At 49.0% G+C, this 25,040-nt stretch overlaps 2 protein-coding genes across 6 annotated transcripts; one reads left to right on the forward strand and one right to left on the reverse strand.

Moving 5' to 3' along the window:
• Window positions 1-2,757: 2,757 nt before the first annotated feature.
• LOC310701709 (uncharacterized protein) lies at window positions 2,758-9,722 on the reverse strand. 5 transcript variants are annotated; one of them, XM_083493000.1, is made up of 4 exons: window positions 9,583-9,722; window positions 8,539-8,677; window positions 7,787-7,922; window positions 2,758-4,329 (listed from the first exon to the last, which is right to left on the reverse strand). In XM_083493000.1, the coding sequence occupies exons 3-4, from the start codon at window positions 7,818-7,820 to the stop codon at window positions 3,188-3,190; spliced, it is 1,176 nt and encodes a 391-aa protein (XP_083349126.1). In that variant the 5' UTR covers window positions 7,821-7,922; window positions 8,539-8,677; window positions 9,583-9,722; the 3' UTR covers window positions 2,758-3,187. The 5 variants fall into 5 exon arrangements, with proteins under 5 accessions (XP_083349126.1, XP_083349124.1, XP_083349125.1 ...); XM_083492998.1 differs by having other exon boundaries at window positions 9,428-9,709; XM_083492999.1 differs by having other exon boundaries at window positions 8,233-8,677; window positions 9,428-9,709.
• A 3,953-nt stretch (window positions 9,723-13,675) lies between these two features.
• On the forward strand, window positions 13,676-21,902 carry LOC310701379 (uncharacterized protein). Its single transcript, XM_083492156.1, has 5 exons — window positions 13,676-13,803; window positions 14,687-14,754; window positions 17,469-17,491; window positions 18,105-18,223; window positions 20,033-21,902. The coding sequence occupies exons 2-5, from the start codon at window positions 14,740-14,742 to the stop codon at window positions 21,784-21,786; spliced, it is 1,911 nt and encodes a 636-aa protein (XP_083348282.1). The 5' UTR covers window positions 13,676-13,803; window positions 14,687-14,739; the 3' UTR covers window positions 21,787-21,902.
• The last annotated feature ends 3,138 nt before the right edge of the window (window positions 21,903-25,040 follow it).

Below are 25,040 nucleotides of genomic sequence, written 5' to 3' on the forward strand. Positions count from 1 at the left end.
GCCATCGCTCCCGGAGCTTGCTGCTATCTGAAGCCCGGGGAGCACGGCGCTGTAGCCCACTGCGCACCCTGGGCTTCGGGCAGCTATCCGCAAGCCTGCGGCGGCTGGCTGGAACTCCCACCAGGCGCCGCAGGCTTGCGGATAGCTGCCCTAAGCCCGGGGTGCACAGTGCCGCGCTCGCCAGGCTCCACAGGCTTGCAGATAGCTTCCTGAAGCCTGGAGAGCAAGAGGGGTCGGTGTGCACTGACCCCTATCGCTCTCCAGGCTTCAGCGAAAGCCTGCGTTTCCCCTTCATTTTTGGAGGGGGGAAAAGTTCGTCCTATAGGGCGAAAAATACGGTAAGTAAATAAATAGTAATTGGGGAGCCACCACCGAGAAGGCCTTGTCATGGTTGAACGCCGACCGGGCACCACCAAAAGATCATAGGTCCCGAGAAGGTTGATATTAGGAGTGCCGCTCTATTAGGAATTTGGATCCCAACCAGTTTAGGGCTTTATACGCTAGTACCAACCTGCTGAATCGAGCCTGGTAGCTCCCTGGCTCCCTTGACGCTGCGCCAAGATTTATCTTTGGAATTACTGAGTAGGAAATCTGTATATGGTCACTACCTTTGCAGAAGGACTACGTGGAGGATTGAAGAACATTAGGAATGGGACTGGTGAAAATAAAGGCTGCGGGTTATCTATTGGTGTTTTGCAACTTTCTGACTTGTTGCAGGACCTTAGCCAGACCTAGCAGAGTATGCGCAGAGTCCACGGAAGCAATTGGCAACTGGTTGCAGACAGGATGGACGAAGCAGGAACCAGTAACTTGTAGTTATAGGTGTTTATTATATACAGTGGACTATTTACAGGAACAGAACACGGATCTTCGACTAGTTCTCTCTGACACCACTCACAACTCTCAACCTCCAACTCCTACACTAGCCACTCCAACTAACACATTCCAGTTAGTAGGCCATAAATCATTATTTCCGTGAGAGCTTGACCAATCATGGAGCTGTCTCCATGCCTCTGTATCACCAGGCAGATTACACACCTTTACATTGCCTTGGCTGTCGGCCAAACCCTCATTGACTCTGTGTGAAGCTGCAGGTATTCAGATTACCAACATTGTCTTCATGTCATCATACGAATCTAGGGTGAGGCCTTATATCCCGCCAGCGAAAATTGTGCAAGCAAGCCGGGGTGAATTACCGTATTTTTCACTCTATAGGACGCACCTGACCATAGGACGCACCTTGTTTTAGAGGGGGAGAACAAGAAGAAAAAAATCCTCCCCTTCTCTGCTCAGCGCCCCTTCGGCGAAGCGGCAGGAGAAACAGAGCCCCTTCCATTTCTCCTCCCGCTTAGCTGCTTAGCTGAAGGGGCACTGTGCCTTAGCTGAAGGGGCACCTACCCTTCAGTGAAAGAAACCTGAAGCCTCTGGAGCGCAGCGGGAGCGCTCCCACTGCGCTTCGGAGGCTTCGCATTGCTATTGCTGAAGCCAAGGAGCCTGCATTCGCTCCGTAAGACACACACACATTTCCCCTTAATTTTTGGAGGGGGAAATGTGCGTCTTATAGAGCGAAAAATACGGTATGCACCATAAAACTGACTGACCAGAGTTGGGTCGGCTCCAGATGACTGAATCTGGAGTGAGAATTGGGAGTGTAAACGCTTTCGCAACTTGATCGAGATGGGAGAGAGGCACATGTCGGTTTCTGTGCTGGTGCTGGGGAGAAGGTTACCGTTGGTGTAGTCAAAGTCCGGTCCTGGGTCAGTAGCCTGGAAACAGTTCACAAGGAGCGGGGCGAGGTCCGAAGCAGGAAGCCGGGCGGGCACAGGAACACTGGAGGGTCAGGTCTGGGTCCAGGCAGGAACAGGTACTCAACAACGATGTTGCTCCCGCAACCTGGGACCGGGCTGACTGGCCTTTATCTTCTCTGAGGCCAGGGGCGGTCCCGGCCCCCAGGAGACCCGCCTCTCCTGGCCTTAAGGCGAGCACTCCTCCTGGGAGAAACCAGTTCCCTTCGCCTCTCTGCCCTGAGCCTCTGCAGTTCAGGAGAGGCTGAAGGGTTACTGGGCCCCGGGGAAGGCTCACCTGTAGGCACTGAGTCCTCAACCACCTCTGGAGCCAGAGTGGATTCACCTGGTGCCTGCTCCTGAGGATCCGGCACAGGTGCAGGCGCCTCAGAATCAAGGCCCTGCCCCAGTTCAGCCGGCCCTGGAGGCGGGGACTCCTGTGCAGGCTGGGATTCCTCCGGTTCACCCTCTGAATCGGATTCCCAGGCCATCATAGTTTCCTAGTGAGGCTTCAGTCTGTCCCCCTTTGACCCTTGGACTAGGCCTGCGTTTCTAGAAAGGCCTCTGGAAAGAAGGAATTATGGCTCTTCCTGATCTGCTGCCTCCTCTGGGGAGGGAGAAGAAACAGCCCTTTGTCTTTCCCACCCAGGGAAGAATCTGGTGAGTATCTTTTGCAGGTGGTGGAGAGGCAAGACTGCAATGGAGGATTGGTGGAAAATGCGCTTTGGGGAGGGAGGTCGCCCCACGTGGAGACCCTCCAACCTCAAAGGGCGGCCAGTGGGGCCGGAAGAGGCAGGGAGGCAGCTGCTGATGGAGGGGAGCAGAGTAGGACAGAAGGGATCAGCCCTGCTTTCCCAGCATTGGACTGAGGGCTCCTCACGGATGAAATGTCTAAATTAAAATCCCAGCCAAGCTCAACTGGAAAATGTATTGTCTACATGAGTCCTAAGAGATGGAAGACAACAAAAACAAATTGGAAGTATTTTATTGGAAAGATTAGAAAAAGAGGAAGCACAGTCTTATTTTGCCACCTGTTGGTTTTTCATCCCTTACACACTTACCAACAAACTACAAGAACATCTATCAAAAGAATCAACAGAAATATGGAGAGCGTGGGAAGCAGGTAGCTCTTAACCGAAACCATCTTTTGTTTTCTCTCCATGACACCCTTAGCACCCTGAATAAATAAAATAGACACTTAAATATATATATATTTTGGAAAATTCAATGTAATGAATATTTTGATGGAAATTAAGGGATGTGCCCTGACTGAAACTCCTTCCACAATCCAGGTTTCTTAGATCATTAGCATGCGTTGTGCTTGACCTGAAGCTTTCCCCACGTCCCAGGCATTAAAATGATTCCTAAATTTATTATTTAAAGATGGTTCTCTTGACTGGAGTTCATTCTGCACTCCAGGCATTTAAACAGCATATCTCCTGGGTGAATTCTTTGATGGGAAGGAAGGTCTCCTCTTCAACGGAAGCTCTTTCCACACTCCAGACATTTAAATGGTTCTCTCCAGCATGAATTCTTTTGTGCTTCTCAAGGTTTGTGCCCCTACTGAAGCTCTTGCCACAGTCGGGGCATTTATATGGCTTCCCCTCTGTGTGGATTCTCTGATGTGACGTAAGGCTCGTGCTCACAGTAAAGGTCTTGCCGCACTCCAAGCATTTATAGGGTTTCTCCCCTGTGTGGATCCTCTCATGCTTAATAAGGTTTGTGCTCTGACTGAAGCTTTTCCCACACTCTGGGCATTTGTACGGCCTCTCCTGTGTGTGGATTCTTTGATGTGAAGTAAGGTTTTTTCTCCAGCTGAAGCTCTTTCCGCACTCCAGACATTCGTAAAGCTTCTCTCCCGTGTGGATTTTGTCATGTTTCGTAAGGGCCGTGCTCTGACTGAAACACATACCACACTCTAGACATTTAAATGGCTTTTCGCCCGTGTGTGTTCTCTGATGGGAAATGAGGTCTGAGCTTTGACTGAAGCTCTTTCCGCACTCCAGGCATTTGAAAGGCTTCTTCCCCGTGTGGATTCTCCCGTGCTTGGTAAGGTTTGTGTTCTGACTGAAGGCCTTGCCACACTCCAAACACTGATAGGGCTTCTCCCCGGTGTGAATCATTTGATGGGAAATCAGGTTTGAGCTCTGACTAAACTGCTTCCCACACTCCAGGCATTTAAACGGTTTCTCCCCTGTGTGAGTTCTTAGATGTTTAGTAAGGTTTGTGCTTCGACTGAAGCTCTTTCCACATTCCAGGCATTTACGATGTTTCTCTCTCCCATGAGTTGTCTGGTGTGAAGCTTGGTGTTTGCTTTGACTAAAGTCCTTTCCAAACTCCAGACCCTGAACTTTTCTCTCTCCCGTGTGGGTTATCTGATGAGAGATGAGGTTTGCGCTGCGACTGAAGCTATTACCACAGGCCAGTGGTTTCTCCTCTGTGTGCGCTCTTTGGATAGGGATTTCATAGACGTCTACTTGGTTTCTGGCGGGTTCCAGGGACACCCAAACTGGCTCTTCGTAATCCTCACTGCCCTGCCCAGTTGCTGCAGAGGGGAAAGAGAGAATCCTGATTAGAGTTGGAAGGCACCTCCAAAGGTCATTCAGCCCTTGCTCAATGCAGGAGCCACAATGCAGGACAGTCATCTCCAGGCTTGACTACTGTAATTTGCTCCATGCGGGGCTGCCCTTGAAACTGTCCCAGAAACTCCAGCGGGTGCAGAATGCTGCAGCGAGGCTCCTCACGGGGTCTCTGCCATGGGAGCATATTCACCCAGTGCTTTTCAAGCTGCACTGGCTCCCGGTGGAGTACAGAGTCATATTTAAGGTGCTGCTTCTGACCTTTAAAGCCCTTCACGGCCTAGGACCCTCGTACCAATGGGACCGCCTCTCCCGGTATGCCCCAAGGAGAGCCTCAAGGTCCATAAATAGCAACACCCTAGTGGTCCCAGGCCCTAAGGAAGTTAGATTGGCTTCAACCAGAGCCAGGGCCTTTTCAGCTCTGGCTCCGGCCTGGTGGAACGCTCTGCCTCATGAGACCAGGGCCCTGCAGGATCTGATTTCTTTCCGCAGGGCCTGTAAGACAGAGTTGTTCCGCCTGGCCTTTGGCTTGGAGCCAATTTGATTCCCTTCCTCTCTTTCTTTTTCCTTTTCCTTCTCCTCCTGCGATGAGGCTACATTTTAATATTTTAATATTTTAATGTTTCAATGTTTTAATGTTGTATTTTAATTTTGTTTTTAAGTTGTAATCATTCAACTTGTTTTTATTATTGCTTGTAAGCTGCTCTGAGCCCGGCCTTGGCTGGGGAGGGCAGGGTATAAATAAAAATTATTATTATTATTATTATTATTATTATTATTATTATTATTATTATTTATTACCACACTATCCCTTATAGGGAGCCAGCTTCTGCTTTCAAGCCTATTATTATCTTATACCCCACCCATCTGGCTGGGTTTCCCCAGTCACTCTGGGCAGCTCCCAACAGAATATTAAAAACACAATAAAACATCAAACATTAAAAACTTCCCTAAACAGGGCTGCCTTCAGATGTCTTCTAAAAGTCAGACAGTTGTTTATTTCCTTGACATCTGACCGAGAAGGCCCTCTGCCTGGTTCCCTGTAACCTCACTTCTCGCAGGGAGGGAACTGCCAGAAGGCCCTCGGAGCTGGACCTCAGTGTCTGGGCTGAACAATAGGTGTGGAGATGCTCCTTTAGGTATACTGGGCCAAGGCCGTTTAGGACTTTAAAGGTCAGCACCAACACTTTGAATTGTGCTCGGAAACATACTGGGAGCCAATGTAGGTCTTTCAAGTCCACTGCTATATGGTCTCGGCGGCCGCCCCCAGTCACCAGTCTAGCTGCCGCGTTCTGGATTAGTTGTAGTTTCCGGGCCACCTTCAAAGGTAGCCCCAGGTAGAGCGCATTGCAGTAGTCCAAGCGGGAGATAACCAGAGCACGCACCACTCTGGTGAGGCAGTCTGCAGGCAGATAGGGTCTCAGCCTGCGTACCAGATGGAACTGATAAACAGCTGCCCTGGACACAGAATCGACCTGCGCCTCCATGGGCAGCTGTGAGTCCAAAATGACTCCCAGACTGCGCACCTGGTCCTTCAAGGGCACAGTTGCCCCTTTCAGGACCAGGGAGTCCTCCACACCTGCCCGCCTCCTGTCCCCCAAAAACAGTACTTCTGTCTTGTCAGGAATCAACCTCAATCTGTTAGCCAAATGAGGTAGATTTTTTTTTAGGCTCCTTACCAGTGAGGGCAGCGTCACACGCCCAAGAATGTGACCTGACCACAAAACAGGTAGGAGCCAGTTTAGGAGGAATCAAACGGCTGAATGTTAAAGTGAAAACAACTCCAGATGAGGAACAAGGAGGGTTCTAAAACGGACTGTAAAAAATGGGTGGAGTAAGTGTTTTCAGGGACGGGTTGAATTGGAGATGGTGAAGGTGAGGTGGCAGGAGAAGGCTGTGAAGAGAGTAAAGGGTTAATATGACATATATTTAGTGTGTGTCCTAATGCAAATGCTCTTGCAGACTCTTTGAACTCTGACTGTTAATGCGTTACTGAACAAAGTCTGACCAATTGAAAACTGGGTTTCAGCCACCATACTTGAACCCTGCAGTGAGAACTTGCCACACACAAAAAAGAGTTTCACCACTTTTTGAGGCAGTCTAGAGCATCTTTGTCTTTTTTTCCAGACTACTTATCAGATGCAGAAAGGCTTGGGGTCAATCTTTGCTCAGAGATTTGACAAGGGGTGCTGGGGCCTCCCTGTTACATGTCCAATTCACCTCCGTGGCACGGTCATGGCAAGGAGTCATTTGACTGACTTGATGTGTCAGAGACAACAATAAAAGTTAAATAAATAAATGAGAGAGAGAAAGAAAAAAAAAAGAGAACCAGAACCCATGTAGAAGGGAAAGTAAAGGGGGGAGGAGAGAAAAAAACCCCAAAATTATACTTTACAAAGCTGTACTTCACCAGAACTTAACCTATTACAGTATTTGTAAGAATGGATTCCAAATACAGTGGTGCCCCGCAAGACGAATGCCTCGCAAGACGGAAAACCCGCTAGACGAAAGGGTTTTCCGTTTTTGAGCTGCTTCGCAAGACAAATTTCCCTACGGGCTTGCTTCGCAAGATGAAAACGTCTTGCGAGTGTTCCAATTTTTTTTCGCTCCCCCCCTTTTTCTAAGCCGCCAAGCCGCTAATAGCCTTTTAGCTGCTAAGCTGCTAAGCCTTTAATAGCCGCTAAACCGCTAATAGCGCTAATCCGCTAATCCGCTAATAGGGTTGCTTCGCAAGACGAAAAAACCGCTAGACGAAGAGACTCGCGGAACGGATTATTTTTGTCTTGCAAGGCAACACTGTATCATTGAATTTGTCCATGGCAAGTCTGCATTTATATGCAAGTGATTCGTATGCTGCGAGTTTGTATAAGCCTTCAATCCAATCTTAGAAGGGAGCCGCATTTTTATTTTTTCCAATTCATCAGTATCAGTCTTTTTGCCGTTGTCAGGGCAGGGAGAGTCCACTCGTATTGTCCTTTTGTAAGGTTTCATGTGCTGGGTATAAAATTCAAGAGGATATTTTGCTCTGTAAATGTACAGTTCCGTTGATCGTTTCAGTTACCTTCTGGCCAAAATTTTTCAATACAGGACAATGAAAAAAATGCATGTTTTAGAGAAGCATTATCCCTATTGCATCTCCAACAGTTAGATACCTTAGATATCCCTTTTTAAAACAAAAACAAAACTTGAAAGCCTCGTTATCTCCTTCACTTGGTAGAACAACTGCATTCTCCCCATTCGTGATTCCAAGGTATTCAGAAGCACGCTGCCTCAGACACTGGAGACAGAACATAGCCATGATGATTAGCAGCCATTAGGGATGGCTAGTCCCTAATTTGGCTTAGGGGCATATGAAAAACCTTGCTGGCTTTCACAGAGCCCAACCAGATGGCTCTGAAAAAGCCCACAAGCAGCTGTTCTTACCTAGAGAAGCTACACTCCCCTGTACCTCCTCCATGACTTCCTTGCACAAAGCTCTGTGCCCTGGATCCAGTAACGCCTGCTCTGCTCCTCCTCAGGGAAATAAATACACAGCTGCTGCCTCAAAGATCACCAGACCCTAAAAGAAATAAAGAAAATTCTCTCCTAGTATTTTCCTACAGGACTGAAAAACTTACCCACAGAGTCTTCTGGCCAAAAAATCCTCAAGGTTCGGTAATAAGAGTGGGACACCCTGGGCTGCAGGTCTCACTCCTGCCAGCACTTGGGCTGCAGCACGAGGTGGGAAGGGAAGCGGGTGGTGCTGTGGTCTAAACCACTGAGCCTCTTAGGCTTGATGATCAGAAGGTCGGCAGTTCGAATCCCTGTTACGGGGTGAGCTCCCGTTGCTCCGTCCCAGCTCCTGCCAGCCTAGCAGTCCAAAAGCATACCGGTGCAAGTAGATAAATAGGTACCGCTGTGGCGGGAAGGTAAACGGCGTTTCCATGCGCTCTAGTTTCCGTCATGGTGTCCTGTTGTGCCAGAAGCGGTTTAGTCCTGCTGGCCACATGCCTTGGAAAGCTGTCTGTGGACAAACACTGGCTCCCTCGGCCTGAAAGCGAGATGAATGCCACAACCCCATCGTCTCCTTTGACTGGACTTAACCATCCAGGGGTCCTTTACTTTTCACTTTTTTTACCTTGTACCCATTTGCTTTTGGAAGAAACCAACACTTTGCTCAAGGCCCAGTTACGTACCTGCTGCTGGAATTCGCAGGAGTGGAAAGCAATGTCGGGCTCCTGTCAAGGTTGTCCGCCTGTAACAAACTCTAAACAAACCCAGCAGGGAGAATCTGTAGGAGCACCACTGGTCGTCCTCTGAGTTGATGAGGTTCACCTGACAACAAGAAGAAATGACAACAAGAAGAAATGACATCATCTGCCCAGTTGGGGAGTAGTCTGCCAACAGAGATTCAGTGGGTGCCTTCTGCCTCAGCTTTTGAACACCTGCTCAAAACCTTTCTATGCTGCCACTCCTATGCAGGAAATTATGAGAATATCCTTTAATGGTTAGTTGTTTTGGCATCCATCTGCCTTGAGAAACAATGGAGTACACCTCCGGGGCATAGCTGTCAACCTTCCCTTTTTTTGCGGGAAATTCCCTTATTCCAGCACCGTTTCCCGCTGCTTCCCGCTGCTATCCTGGATTGTTAGCTATCCCGTAGGCTGTCCCTGGCAGTGGCGTAGCGTGGGTTGTCAGCACCCGGGGCAAGGCAAGTAATTTGCGCCCCCTAGAGTGAGTGAGCCAGGTAGGGGCAGAGAGCTGTGAGTGCGAGCGCGCCCCATGTTGCGCCTGGTGCGACCGGCCCCCCTGCACCCCCCACGCTACGCCACTGGTCCCTGGGACAGGTGAGGCTGCTGATCCCTTATTTTCAAGGCTGCTGATCCCTTATTTTCAAATCTGAAAGTTGATAGCTATGCTGGGGGGGGGGGTGAAGTAGAACCGCTGTGTTGGCAGCACCAAAGCGACCTCCCTAGGGTGCAAGCCAGGGCAGTGGTGGTCTTGGGCTGCCCGGTTGGCAAGACACCCCCCTCCTCGGCCTCGCTGATGGGGGTCCAAAGGGAAGCAGAGCAAGACGTTTGGTACCAGCTTGGCTGCAGGAGTTTCCGGAAGCAGCATACAAGGTGCCATCTAACTGTCTTAGGGACTCCGCTCCGGATGTGTGTAGGGTTTGCTTTTCTTCTCTTGCAATGCCCAAATCCCTAAATTCCTGGAGGAGAAGCCCCCTTTCGCCCCTGTACCTCCAAGGCGCGCCCAGCTGTTCATCTCCCTTCTCCCCAACTTCACAAACTGGGCAGGACATTCAGAGCTGACGCCTATTCAGGTTCCCATTTGAAGGCAGCCAGAGGATGCGGGGCTCCTGCTTCTTTCTGTTGGCAACCGGAAATCTATCTCTCTGGCTCCTCTCCTGCTTTCGCTTATCCCTTTGGAGGGACGCGGTTGGTCACTTCTGGTACCGCCCCCGTCCCTGCGGAATGCTCAGCCAATAGATATTCAGCGGGCGTCTTTTCCATTAACCTTTAAATGCCCGCAAAAACTTTGTTGTGTAGCCAAGCCAATGCAGGCAATTAAGAAGATTCTTCTGTAATAGTTGGGCTCACTCCTCCGTTGTCTCCCGAGACAGGCCGATGCCAATCAATCAATAGTTGATCTCTGATTTTTTTTAAAATGGATTTACGAATGTATGATTGTTGAAAGTCAGTCTTTTTTTTAATGAACAGCACTACGTATATAGATTTTTTAAAAAATACAGATATATAAAAACCAGCCTTTGATTTTTCCAAGCATGGCTCCCACCCATCTTTCCTGGTTTGGGGCAGAAGCTGCGTTCCCTATCCGAAGAAAGGTGCTCTGCATGTGGTTTTTTGTTTGTTTGCCCAGACAGAAAGTGGGGAGCATTAATCTCTGCAGGAAAGCATTCTGCACATGCTCAAAGGCCGTCTGCCTATAGATCTTCTTCCCCCCAGAAAGGAGGGAAATGATTCTGTCGCTTAAAAAAGAAAAGCACTCTGCACAGGCTGTGGGATACTGCGTGCGGCCCCAAGAAAGGGAGAAAAGTAGCAGTTCCCCATCTGGAGAAAGGTGCTCTGCATATGCTTAAGAGATCCTTTATCTGTTGGAAAAGGTTTGTAGGTTATATGAAGAATCACTGCAAGCAGGTTAAAACGTTTGTTTGTTTGTACCCCGCCCATCTGGCTGGGTTTCCCCAGCCACTCCAACAAAACACTAAAATACAATAACTTATTAAACATTAAAAGCTTCCCTAAACAGGGCTGCCTTCAGATGTCTTCTAAAACAGTGTTTCCCAAACGTTTTTGGGCAACGGCACACCTGTTTACCGGAAAAAAATCTCGCGGCACACCACCATTAAAGCCCCGCCCCGTGACATCAGCGCGCAGCGTCACGCCGGGAGGGACGCACAAAAGTGAAAGTTTTTTCCCTTCCCCTTGCCGGGGTGGGAGGAGGCAGCAGAGCGAGGGACTGAGGGACGGCGGCAGCTGAGGCGGCGGCGATAGCGGGCGGAGGAGGAGCCGTCGCCGGGAGTTGCTGCTGCTGCTGTTGCTGCTGCTGCCCGGACATGCCGGCCTCCTCCTCCTCCGCTGTCTCGCAAGCAACCCACCCTCCCCCCGCTTCCCCAGACCGTCTCCCCCCCCACCGCCGTGTCCCCTACCTGTGCTGCAGCCCCACTAGCCCCAGCGTGATCACATGGGGCACGTCCAGCTCCGTGGGCCACAGGCCGGAGGCGATGCACCCGAACATGCCGCACTCCTCCCGAATCCCCAGCTCCTCGAATTCCATGGTGCCCGAGCGAACACGTGTTGTTGTCAGCGCAGCTGCTTCTGTTATTGCCGCTGCTGCCTCCTGCCGCCGCCGCCGCCTGGGTTTGAGGGGGGGGCGGAGGAGGAGGAGAAGGAGGCGGCGGCCTCAGAGGCGCGAGTTCCTCTCCGCGCCCACCCCTTGCGCCCGCCTCATTTACATGCATACATTACGAAGGGGCGAAATTCCCCGCCTCGGGGCTGCTCCGCGTGGTGGAGTTGGTTTCCCCACCCCAGAGGAGCAGAGCAAGAGAGGTCGCCTTCGGGGCGGGGGGGGGGGGGCTACTTTGTATCTGCCTTTGGACACAAGTTAGCTCCCGCTCGCTCTTTCTCTCTCCCCACAAGTTAACTTTGTTTCCCTCTCTCTTTCTCTCCGCGCGCGCGCGCTTCTGAGAGCGAGTTTTGCCCAGTGGCTCCGAGAGTGTAAACGGCTGGCTGAAGTGCTGAGGAGACCGCGAAGGGCGGAGGGAGCTGGGCTTTGCGCGCGACGGAAGGGGTTATTCCCCCCCCCTTATGGAAACGGGGTTTGAGGGAATAAGGGGTAGGGAGGAGACTTCGGTTTTTGCGCGACTGAGCAGGGGAAGGGGGCGTCGGCGGGTGCTCGCCTCAGATTGGAGAAACGCTACCAAAGGGTTGTGAGCGGGGGGGGTGTGTGTTAAAAACATCCCTCCCTCCGTGGGTGGAGGAAAGGGGGCTGGGAGGCAGGATGTGGCCCCGGCGGAGAGTTTTAGGTGGCCCAACCCCTTCCCTTTCCCAATGAGGTGGAAGCATTGGCGGGTTTCTGCAACCGCGCCCCGCCCCCTTCCGCCGTCCGTGCCCCCCCCTCCCTTCGTACGCAGCCCCAAAAGTGCCTCCGGACTCCGAACGCGCTTCTTTTTCGGGTCGCTTCCCTCTCGCGCGCTGCTCACTTGGTTTTGTTCTCTCCTAGGCGCCCGACTCGCCCGCCTCCCTCCCACGGCACACCAGCCGGTGTCTCACGGCACACTAGTGTGCCGCGGAACACCGGTTGGGAAACACTGTTCTAAAAGTCAGGTAGTTGTTTATCTCTTTGACATCTGATGAGAGGGCGTTCCACAGGGCGGGTGCCACTACCGAGAAGGCCCTCTGCCTGGTTCCCTGTAACTTGGCTTCTTGCAGTGAGGGAACCACCAGAAGGCCCTTGGCACTGGACCTCAGCGTCTGGGCAGAGCGATGGGGGTGGAGACACTCCTTCAGGTATACTGGACTGAGGCTGTTTAGGGCTTCAAAGGTCAGCACCAACACTTTGAATTGTGCTCAGAAACGTACTGGGAGCCAATGAAGGTCTTTCAAGAACGGTGTTATGTGGTCTCGGCGGCCGCCCCCCAGTCACCAGTCTAGCTGCTGCATTCTGGATTAGTTGTAGTTTCCGGGTCACCTTCAAAGGTAGCCCCACATTGAGGGCATTGCAGTAGTCCAAGCGGGAGATAACTAGAGCATGCACCACTCTGGCCAGACAGTCCACAGGCAGGTAGGGTCTCAGCCTGCGTACCAGGTGTTGCTGGTAGACAGCTGCCCTCAATACAGAATTGACCTGCGCCTCCATGGACAACTGTGAGTCCAAAATGACTCCCAGGCTGCGCACCTGGTCCTTCAGGGGCAAAGTTACCTCATTCAGGACCAGGGAGTCCTCCACACCTGCCCGCCTCCTGTCCCCCAAAAACAGTACTTCTGTCTTGTCAGGATTCAACCTCGATCCATTAGCCGCCATCCACCCTCCAACCGCCTTTAGAGTAAACCCAGCACTATAACGGAGTTAAAAACGAGAATCAAGAAAGGGAAACAAAGGAGAAACATGAAAGGGAAAATATTGCACGATCAGAACATGCAGTGAAGGGAAGTAGATGTTCAGTTCCTCTTGAATGCAATGTAAAGTAATGCAATGTCGAAAAGTACAATGGTGAAAAATATAAATGAAAATCTAAATAGAGAAAGAGATTCTCCATCCGTAGCTTTTTTGTTTGTTTATTCACCCAGACAGAAAGCGGGGGACTGCATTACCCTCTGCAGGAAGGCGCTCTGCACGGGCTCAGGAATACTTTTTTGGGGAGATGGAAACCACCGCCTCCGAGCCAGACCCCTTTGCAGCGACCAGCAGAGGGCGAAGAGCGCAGGGCGCGCGCGTCTCCTCTCCTCCGGCTCCGGCTCCGGAGGGAGGGATGGAGGTCGGACGGAAGGGGCTGAGCTTCTTGCCAAGCGGCGGATTTAGCATCCGGGGGTGCCTCTGAAGCCTTGGGGGCGGGGGGGGGGGCGGAGAGAGGCACCCACCCACCCAGCAACCCCAGATGTGCGCCGGGATCGGCGGAGGAGCCTCCTGCGCGCTTGGAGCCTGGACGGGAGACACGCCTTTGCCCTGCAAGCAGCTTTGCAAGGAAAGAAGCGCCTGATCCGGATCAACACCGCCCCTAACATCAACAGGGCGCCCGGAGAAAACAGGGTACCACACACGCGCGCGCACCCCCAAGCATCTCCAAAATAGCTGCTTGGTGCGCCTTTTCCACCCGCCTGCCCACCTGTCGGAAGGTCTAGGCGCGCCTACTCCCGAGGAAGCCCCGTTGACTTCAGTGGGGCTTGAAATCCCCGGAGAACCCTAGGATCGTAGAGTTGGAAAGAAAATTTTCTTTCTAGGTATATAAAATTTGTATATCGTTTTTGTATACATGTTGGAAATTGTATTATAGTAAGTCCTGTAACGTAATATGACAACGTTTACCGATGTAATATAAGAATGTTAACAAATAAATAAAATGCAAATTCAAAAAAAAAAAAGGATCTAGAGTTGGAAGGGGTCCCCGAGGGTCATCTAGTCCAACCCCCTGCAGTGCAGGAATCTCAGCTAAAGCATCCATTAATGGATGGTCGTCCAACCTCTGCTTGAAAACTTACAAGGAAGGAGAGTGAAAAACCTCCCTTCCATGGTCAAAAAGCTCTTTCTGTCAGAAAGTTATTCTATATGTTGAGTCGGAATCCCTTCTCTTGTAGCTTGAAGCACTTGGTTCGAGTCCTACCCTCCAGAGCAGGAGAAAACAAGCCTGTTCCCTCTTCCATGTGGCAGCGCTTCAGATATTTGATGATGGCTCTCGTATCTCCTCTCAGTCCCCTCTTGTTCAGGCTAAACATACCCAGCTCCTTCGACCACTCTTCATAAGGCCTTCTGTCGAGTCAGCTCTTGTATTCACTGACCGGCAGCAGCAGCCTGCAGGGTTTTGAGACATTCCCAGTCCTACCCCAGCGATGCCAGGAATGGAATTCAGGGCTTTTAGGGACCATCTGACTTAGATGCTTGAGCTGAGATTCCTCCATTGCAGCGGGTTGGACTAGATGACCCTCGGGGTCCCTTCCAGCTCCACAACTCTATGATTCAATTAGCTTCTGATGCTCGGCCCCTGAGCCACTGTCCTTGCTTGGTCTGGCATGCAGAGAATTGCAGCCATCACCTACTCCAGGACCTGTTGTTCTCTGCAGAATTTCCCCCGCCTCTGAGTTATCTCTTTTTTCCCCACACCTGCAGGCCTCTCACCTCTGCTGAGTCAAACCGTCCAGGGAAGGAGAGGAACTGGAGGAATGGAGCTGAGTCAGGTAAGGGATTTTGTGGGTGGTTTGCGGTTCGTGCCCCAATCATCCCTGAAACCCAGCCCAAACTTGTTGAGCTGTTGTTTTTTTAAAAGAGCTATTCCTGGAGCACTTTTTCCTCTCTCTGCCTTGGCTTTTAGTCTAGCCCAGGGGTCTGCAACCCGTGGCTCCGGAGCCGCATGTGGCTCTTTTACACCTTTGCCGCGGCTCCGGGGCGGATACTAGCGAGGGGAGGAGGCGCATTGTGCGCCCCGACACTCCCCACTGTGGCGGGCGCTGTACTGGCTGTGACGTCGCATGGGGGCGGTGCATGCGTTAGTCACGCACCGTCCCGACGTCACCTTCCTGCCCGCCCGCCTACTACATTGTAAGGGGCATGTACGCTGGTCACTGCATTGAAAGGGGGCATGTACTCTGGTCACTGTTTTGAAGGGGAGTGAAGAACACACACACACAAAAAGGTAACTTGTTAATTTAACGTTTATTTCTATGAGGAGGAGTAATTCTGAAGGGTCAAACAAAGAAATAATAAAAAAGTGACAAAAGAGTTATTTTTATAATGATGAGTTTTGCGGCTCCCAGTTTTTTTTTCTTCGGAAACGGGTCCAAGTGGCTCTTTTTGTTTTAAAGGTTGCAGACCCCTGGACTAGCCTGTGTATAACAGGATCAATGCCTGCTTTTAAAAACATCTCTATATTATTGCATTTATTTCCCATCTTTTGCTCCGTGGAGCTCAAGGCAATGTCTCTGCCCTCCCCCCTTTAAACCCCACAACCACCTTGTGAGGTAGAGAGACTGGCCCAAGATTGCCCTGTGTTTGCTGAGCGGGGATTTGAACCCACGGCCTCCCAAGCCCTAGTCCGACACTCTTTAAGTGCACCTTATCTCAGCTGGTTTTTCCTCAAAGGCGGATGGCGCTGGTACCATGAGTTCTTGCAGCCTGCAAAGCGCCGTTCGGTTTTTGCAACATTGCATAAGGTGGAAGAGACAGGGAAACTCAGTGGTGAATCAGTGAAGGAAGGGAGCGTGGTGCAGTGGTTAGGGTGTTGGGCTAAGACCTTGGAGACAAGAGTTCGAATCCCCACTCAGCTGTGAAGCTCACCGGGTGGCCTTTGTCTCCCAGTCGAACCCACTTCGCTGCGTTGTTGATAACAGAGAGAACTGTGAATGCCACCAAGAGCTCCTTTAAAGGAAAGGTGCAAATAATAATAATAATAATAATAATAATAATAATAATAATAATAATGTGCTCTAGGACCACTTGAGCCTTTAAAATCCAGCTTGTTTATGAAGATCACCTAAAGAGGTGCTTTTAATTGGTCCTTGTTTTAAAGGGGTCCACCTTACCTCTGGTAGAAGGTGGGTGTTTAGGGTACACAATCGCCTGCTAGGTAACTGCTTTCCCAGCAGAGATTTGGCAAAAGCTTTTGACTTTCAGGAGTCTCTCTAAGAGGTTTTTATTGCCAGCCAGACTTCTTGCTGATTATATTTTCTACTTTAAAAAAAACCCGGATTAGCCTGTCACCTTAAGGATTCTTTTAATTGTGTTTTGTATTTTAATGTTGTGCGCTGCCCTGAGATATGTAGATACAAACAGACACACGAGCGTGTGTGCGCACACACACACACACATATATATGTATATATAGATGGAACAGTGCTGAAATACTTCCATAAATAAATATTCGCAGCCTTTAAAATACCCACAGGCAACAGGTACTTAAATGTACTTTCCCTAAGAAACCAGAGGCCTTTCTCTTGGGCATTGTCGGCCAATTGGTGCCAAAGAAAGACAGAACTTTTTTTATGTACGCTACAACAGCAGCAAGAATACTTATTGCAAAGTATTGGAAGACGCAAGATCTACCCACTCTGGAAGAATGGCAGATGAAGGTGATGGACTACATGGGACTCGCTGAATTGACCAGCAGAATCCGTGACCAGGGGAGAGAGACGGCGGATGAAGATTGGAAGAAATTTAAAAGTTATCTTAAGAAACATTGTAAAATTAATGAATGTTAAAATGTTGAAGTTTTAGACAAAAGGAGATTACAGCTGTAAAAGGTTAAGTAAAAGAAAAGAATAAGGGAAAATTTGATAAAACCAAGGGGCAGGATTTGTTGAACCAAATTGGGGACTGGGATGCAGAAAGAGGAGGTATGGGGAAGTCAGTGAAGTAAGGTTTAAGAAAAAAGGATTTGAAATTATACATTTTTGTTTATGTGTTTGTTTGTTTTGTATTGTGTATTGTGTTATGTTTGTGTTTATAAAAATGGTGAAAAACCAATAAAAAAAATTTATATAAAAAAAAATACCCACAGGCAACAAAGTGAGCAGTTCTGCCTATAAATTATCTCCTGGAAGTGCCTTCAAAACGTATCCTGACTTTTAAATTAATTGTTTTATTGTTTATTAAATTTGTATACCTCTTTTCCATCCGTAGCTCTTAGGGCAGTTCACAACACAAAAACACAAAATACATCATAAAAACGAAAAGCGCCCCACTAGTGATGTGGAGGTGAGAATATTCTCCGGAGAATATACTCCACAAACTGTATATTCTGCTTTAAATGTACACACCTCATTAATCAAGAACATTCTCCAAAACATTATTCTCGAGAATTTAACATCACTACCCTCCACAAACCAGTAAACCTCTCTTCCCCCTTCGTAGCCACCAGTAACCGTGCTAACTGCTGTTTTGTTTTTGTTTTTTACAGGTTGTTGAGGCTCTGGGTGACAGGTGAGCTTGAATTATGGGTACAGGCTATTCTTCTTGTGGGTTTCACCTTCAGCGGAGCTGGAAAGGGGCCTCAAATGTGGGGAGGTCAGACCATGTGGTAGGGACACATCTTGTATCTGATGCTGCCTGGAACCAGGCAGAGGGCCTTCTCGGTGGTAGCACCTGCCCTGGAACCAGGCAAAGGGCCTTCTCGGTGGTAGCACCTGCCCTGGAACCAGGCAAAGGGCCTTCTCGGTGGTAGCACCTGCCCTGGAACCAGGCAGGGGGCCTTCTCGGTGGTAGCACCTGCCCTGGAACCAGGCAAAGGGCCTTCTCGGTGGTAGCACCTGCCCTGGAACCAGGCAAAGGGCCTTCTCGGTGGTAGCACCTGCACTGTGGAACGCAATCCCACCAGACGTCAAAGAAATAAATAGTTATCTGACTTTTAGAAGACATCTGAAGGCAGCCCTGCTTAGGGAAGCTTTTAATAGTTGATGAATTATTCTTTTTTAATATTTTGCTGGAAGGCGCCCAGAGTGACTGGGAAACCCAGCCAGATGGGCAGAGTATAAATAAATTATTATTATTATCATTATGCCTGTCTTGAACATCCTTCTCTGTCTCTTTTCTCCAGCAAGGAAGGCATCAAGCTTCCCCAAAAAACCAAACCATTTCTGGTGGAGTCGAAACAGGGAGCCGGTCCTCATTTGGAGGAAAAGTCTGCCTTTCAGGAAGAGCTCCTGGGATGCAAAGGTTGAATATGAGTCTTTTTGTATTCTGCTCCAGCCATGGTGCAAAAGTGGGGTGGGGTGGGTGGAGATTGCAGGGCCTCATCCTTACCCCGCTCCCTGCAAGCCCATAACCATGGCTGAAAAGTATACAGTGGTACCTTGGGTTACATACGCTTCAGGTTACAGACTCTGCTAACCCAGAAATAGTGCTTCAGGTTAAGAACTTTGCTTCAGGATGAGAACAGAAATCGTGCTCTGGCGGTGTGGCAGCAGCAGGAGGCCCCATTAGCTAAAGTGGTGCTTCAGGTTAAGAACAGTTTCAGGTTAAGTACGGACCTCCGGAACGAATTAAGTACTTAACCTGAGGTACCACTGTATTATAATTATTATTAGGCACCTTTCTCTAACTATTGCAGCAGCCAACCTAGCAGTTCAAAAGCACATCAAAGTGCAAGTAGATAAATAGGTACTGCTCCGGCGGGAAGGTAAATGGTACTTAACCTGAGGTACCACTGTACATACATACACAGTGGTACCTCGGTTTTCAAACGTAATCTGTTCCGGAAGACCGTTCGAGTTCTGAAACGTTCGAAAACTGAAAACTCAACAGCTGGCAGCTAGGCCTCAGGATCTTGCACTCAACGGAAGCTGCGTGGCATATTCGACTTCTGAGGCGTATTCAAAAACCGAATTCTTTGTCAACAGAGACGTTCCAAAACCGAGGTACCACTGTACGTATATGTAATTTTTTGTATTTTTTTTAAAAAAAATATAAAAATGTCATCCCTGTGTGTGAGACCACTTTAACTTGCAGGATCATTCTGCACTTGTAAGAAATTTGTCTTTTTCCGTGGTAACATTTTACTTTTGGAACTCCTTGCCTATTGACGTCAGGCAGCTGCCTTCACTGAACTGTTTTCAGCTTAAAATATTTATCTTTAGGCAAGCCTATCTAGACACTTAGATGTTGACATGTCTTAATCTCTTTTCCTGATAAGTTTAATTATTTTTAAATCTTACGTTGATAATCTTAATATTTCTTGTAAGTGGCTTAGAGGCTACAATTGATCGATATATATATATTGTTGAATAAATTAAATTAATATCTGAGGCTGTTTACCTGTTTTTGGTCAAGCTGTCCCTAATTTGCAGGGTCTCTTTTGTTTTTTAAATGGACATGGAATCATAGAAGGGACACTGAGGGTCACCTAGTCCAACTCCCTGCAATGCAGGAATCTCAACTAAAGCCCTAAACGGCCTCAGCTCCCAGTTTACCTATAGTAGCATCTCTACCCCCATCATTCAACACTGAGGTCCAGCTCCGAGGGCCTTCTGGCAGCTCCCTCCCTGTGAGAAGTGAAGTTACAGGGAACCAGGCAGAGGGCCTTCTCGGTGGTGGCACCCACCCTGTGGAACACCCTCCCACCAGATGTCAAGGAAATAAACATCTATCTGACTTTTAGAAGACATCCGAAGGCAACCCTGTTTAGGGAAGTTTTTAATGTTTGATGTTTTATAGTATTTTTAATATTTTGTTGGGAGCCGCCCAGAGTGGGTGGGGTATAAATTTATTATTATTATTATTATTATTATTATTATTATTATTATTATTATTATCCATGACAGAGGACCATCCAATTTCTGCTTAAAAACCTCCAATGAAGGAGCGTTCACTGCACATCTGTGTCTGACTAGATGTTCAGATAAAGCAATTTTTCATGCGTGAGTTAACTGTGCCTCTTGCAGAGGAATCTTTGATGATTTCCAGCACCGGGCTGTTACCAAACTGGCTGCTAATCGTGCTTATTTTACTATCTCCCTTTTTTGATAGGTCAAGGGTTGACAACCGAGAAGGAGAACGGCGACGAAACAACTTGCGGTGCTGACAGTTCTGAACAATTTGATATACCCGGGAGATTGTTAGGAAAAGCCAATAACACCGTTTTCCCTGCTCCTCGGCAGGACGTGACTTTGGAAAACGAGCAAAAGCAAAAGGGGACACCGCCAGGAAGAGGAGGCCGAAACAAGTCGGTCCTTCGTGCAGCCGGCAACAAAGTCGGCGCCAACAAGAGGCAACTGGCGTGCAGCAAGTGTGGGAAAAGCTTCAGCAACAGCTCGAACCTTATCGCTCACGAGAGAATCCACACTGGTGAGAAGCCCCACAAGTGTCCGAGCTGTGGGAAGAGCTTTGGTAAGAAATCGACCCTCGTCGCTCACGAGAGAATCCACACCGAGGAGAAACCGTACGAGTGTTCAGTGTGCGGGAGAAGCTTCAGCCAGACCTCCAGCCTCGTCGCCCACGAGAGGATCCACACGGAGGAGAAGCCGTACGAGTGCTCCGAGTGCGGGAGGAGCTTCAGTTTAAAATCGAGCCTTGTTGCCCACGAGAGGATCCACACGGGCGAGAAGCCATACAAGTGCTCCGACTGTGGGAAAAGCTTCAGCCAGAAGTCCGCCCTCATCCCGCACGTGAGGACCCACAAGGGGGAAAAGCCCTACACCTGCTCGGCCTGCGGGAAAGGCTTCAGCCAGAGCTCGAACCTTATCGCACACGAGAGAATCCACACGGGGGAGAAACCTTATCAGTGCGCGAACTGCGGCAGGAGTTTCAACTGCAGCTCCAGCCTTATCAGGCACCAGAGGATCCACACGGAGGACAAGCCGTACGACTGCTCGGACTGCGGGAAAAGCTTCGGCTGCAGCTCAAGCCTCAACCGGCACCAAAGGACTCACACGGGCGAAAAACCCTACGAATGCTCGGATTGCGGCAAAACCTTCAGCGTCAGCTCCCAGCTCAGTGTGCACCAGAGGACGCACACCGGAGAGAAGCCCTTTGAGTGCTCGGCTTGCGGGAAAAGTTTCAGCGTGCGATCAAGCCTAAACGCCCACGAGAAAATCCACACGGGGAAGAAACTGTACAAGTGCGGGGACTGCCCCACGAGCGTCTACTTGAAATCCAGCCTCAACGCACACAAGAAACTGCACCGAGGCGAAAAGCCGTACGACTGCGCCGAGTGCGGGAAGAGCTTTTCCTGCAGTTCCAGCTTCCTCCGACATCAGAGAATCCACACCGGAGAGAAACCGTACAACTGCGCCGACTGCGGGAAGAGCTTCACTCTGAACTCGAACCTTATCACTCACCAGAGAACTCACACGGGCGAGAAGCCCTACCAGTGCCGGGACTGCGGCAAGTTTTTCAGTGTGAGTTCGCAGCTCAACGTTCACCAGCGGACACACACGGGCGAAAAGCCCTTCGAATGCTCGGACTGCAGCAAGTGTTTCACCTGTAGCTCCGCCCTGATTCGACACCAACGGACCCACACGGGAGAGAAACCCTACCAGTGCTCCGAGTGCGGGAAAAGGTTCAACCTGAGTTCGAACCTTATCGCTCATCAGAAAACCCACACGGGAGAGAAGCCGTATAAATGCATGTATTGCGGCGAGAGCTTCTATACGAGGCCGCATTTTGTCGAGCACCATAAAACCAGCCACCTAGAGGCTATAAATGCAAAAACAGACGACAGCAAAGTTCATCATGACTCCCAGTCCATCAAGTACCAGATAAACTATGTAGGCTGGGATTGACAAATTGACTGAGAAAAGCGTAGTGGCAGAGCTGATGGGAGGTTGCCAGCGGTGGCTCTTGTACACTGCTCTCCTGTGTTTTGCAAAATAAAAATCCACGTTTCTTTGGTTCCGTATCTGCCTTACCAGAGACATTATATCAGATGTAAATTCCTGTCGGGTTCTAGACATCAAATAAAGGTGTGGAAACAGGGTTTAATAATTTTTTTAAGGGGCTGGAGAGATGAGCCAGGTCTTCTTATTAGGATCTTGTATGGAACTAGAACAGAGATGTCCAACGCACAAGGCCTTTTTTGGCTGTCCTTGGCAGCATTTGACACCCCCCCTCCACCCTCACACTACCTTCCCAAAGCTGGGTAAGCGAGGAAAAAATGCAAAAACAAAAATCCATCCCCTGTTTCAGCATTTCTACATCATGTTTCTTAAGAAGGCAGAAAGGCCCGGAGCAGTCAAAACAGAAAGGGATTGTGCATCTTTTTATTTTGTTAGCCACCTTTAAAAGTTTATTGAAAAGTCAGGAAGGATGTTTTAACATAAAATAAAGAGTGCTGTTTGGGTAAAGGTAAAGGGACCCCTGACCATTAAGTCCAGTTGTGGACGACTCTGGGGCTGTGGCGCTCCTCTCGCTTTATTGGCCGAGGGAGCCAGCGTACAGCTTCCGGGTTATGTGGCCAGCATGACTAAGCCACTTCTGGCGAACCAGAGCAGCGCACGGAAACGCCATTTACCTTCCCGCTGGAGCGGTACCTATTTATCTATGCACTTTTTGACGTGCTTTCAAACTGCTAGGTTGGCAGGAGCAGGGACCGAGCAACAGGAGCTCACCCCGTCATGGGGATTTGAACCACCGACCTTTGGATCGGCAAGCCCTAGGCTCTGTGGTTTAACCCACAGTGCCACCTGCGTCCCGCTGTTTGTGTAGGCACAGTTTATTTTTTAATTCTTGCTGGAAAACATATGCATACATACATATATACATATATACATATATACATATATACATACATCATCATCATAGACTTTTATTGCACTAGCCATAGGCCATGGCATCATTCAGAAAAATAACAAAAGGAAAAACAGCAATAACCATAAAAATCATCAGGCACCACACATACAATATAAACCACAGTCACAAGTACAGTGGTACCTTGGGTTACAGACGCTTCAGGTTACAGACTCCGCTAACCCAGAAATAAAAAATTCCTTCCAGTAGCACCTTAAAGACCAACTAAGTTAGTTCTTGGTATGAGCTTTCGTGTGCATGCACACTTCTGAAGAAGTGTGCATGCACACGAAAGCTCATACCAAGAACTAACTTAGTTGGTCTTTAAGGTGCTACTGGAAGGAATTTTTTATTTTGACTATGGCAGACCAACACGGCTACCTATCTACTACTGGAACCCAGAAATAGTACCTCAGGTTAAGAACTTTGCTTCAGGATGAGAACAGAAATCGTGGTCTGGCGGCGCAGCGGCAGCTGGAGGCCGCATTAGCTAAAGTGGTGCTTCAGATTAAGAACAGACCTCCAGAACAAATTAAGTTCTTAACCCGTGGTACCACTGTACTAAAATTGTTTGTTGCATAAAATAGAATAGCAGAAGATTCTCTAGTAAAATTAAATATCCAAATCCCCTTTGCAGTTGACCGCTATTTTATCTAGTTCTTTCCTCCTGATCTTCTTAGCTGCCAACGCATAGAGTGCTACTTTATAAGTTGCAAAGTCATCGGTATCGCTCAGCAGCCGTTTCCCCCTTTCTACCCTATTCAAGTGAGTTCCATTTGGAAACAAGGGGTTTTATGAATCGGTCTCTTGGGTCTATATATAACGGGCACTGCAGTAAATAGTGGCACAGGTCCTCCACACAGGGTTGTCCACACAGACAAAGCCTCTTCATAATGTACTATGCCGTAGCGTCCATCCAACACCACCGAGGGCATCAATTGGAATCGTAATTCTGTGAAAGCGATTCTAAGCATGGCAAGTGGGAATTTTGACAGGTAACTGGCTTGGGTATGCTCCGTTTTATAAGTGGGAACCACCGCGAACTCTTGGTAGACGCCATCTGGCAGGGACCAAAATCTCGGAGGTCAATTAAAAGTGGTGAAGAAATCAGACCTCCTGTATGTTTTGGAAACAGGAACTGTTGTCACGATTAAACAATTTAAATGGCAAATTCACAAGATGAGCAATTTGGAGCATTGTTTGATTATGTGTTCTCTCTCTGTGTGTGTGTTTGGATCTAGAGGACGACATACATGTTTACACCATGTGAATACATACAATCAGCTACAAAAACGGAGTCCTGTTTATACTGAAAAGAAAACACCCGCAATGAAAGAATTGAGATGCTGATGTACTTCGCATTTAACCCTTCCTGTAATTTGGAAGGGAAATGTAGCCAACCTATAATGTCTTTAATTGCAATGGGTCAGCAGCCATTGTTGTCATTGTTGTGGTTGCTAATAATGCAGTAATAATAATAATAATAATCAGTGCTTTTTTTCCTAAAATAATGTTTAGGGGTACTCTCATTTTCCTACTCATATAGAAATACTGCCCCTCAATGAGGCCAAACTTAGATTCACAAAATGTTTAGGGGTATACATACCCCCAGAAAAAGCACTAATAATAATAATAATAATAATAATAATAATAATAATAATAATAATAATAATGTGTGAGGGGGTGCCAAACCAAGTCTTTGACCCAGGTTAAAGAAAACCTAGTTTCATCCCTCTTCTTAAGGCATGGGTAGGCAAACTAAGCCCTGGGGGCCGAATCCGGCCCAATCGCCTTCTCAATCTGGCCTGCGGACGGTCCAGGAATCAGCGTGTTTTTACATGAGTAGAATGTGTCCTTTTATTTAAAATGCATCTCTGGGTTATTTGTGGGGTTTGCCTGGTGTTTTTACATGAGCAGAATGTGTACTTTTATTTAAAATGCACCTCTGGGTTATTTGTGGGGCATAGGAATTCGTTCATTATTATTTTCCAAAATATAGTCCGGCCCCCCACAAGGTCTGAGGGAGAGTGGACCGGCCCCCTGCTGAAAAAGTTTGTTGACCCCTGCCTTCAGGCTTGAGAGCGAGCGCGGCTGATTTCCCCGGTCAGTTGGCAACCCCCGGCTCCTCTGCCCGTCCCCGCAAGAGGGCTCTGAGCATCCTTGAGGCGCCTGGCGGCAGCCGCGGTCCTTCTCTCTCCGGTGGGGGCGGAGCTTCGCCCGGCTGCGCCCAATCAGCTGCGGAGGCTGGAGG

Source organism: Podarcis liolepis (genome assembly GCF_965112155.1).
Source record: "Podarcis liolepis genome assembly, chromosome: 2".
In the NCBI taxonomy this organism is placed as follows: Eukaryota; Metazoa; Chordata; class Lepidosauria; order Squamata; family Lacertidae; genus Podarcis; species Podarcis liolepis.

Coding starts and splice junctions, on each gene's coding strand:
- LOC310701709 (XM_083492997.1), bottom strand. CDS start 4,429: ATGACTGTCCTGCATTGTGGCTCCTGCATTGAGCAAGGGCTGAATGAC.
- LOC310701379 (XM_083492156.1), top strand. Junction 17,492..18,104: donor GTTGAGGCTCTGGGTGACAG/GTGAGCTTGAAT, acceptor TCTTTTCTCCAG/CAAGGAAGGCATCAAGCTTC. Junction 18,224..20,032: donor AGAGCTCCTGGGATGCAAAG/GTTGAATATGAG, acceptor CTTTTTTGATAG/GTCAAGGGTTGACAACCGAG.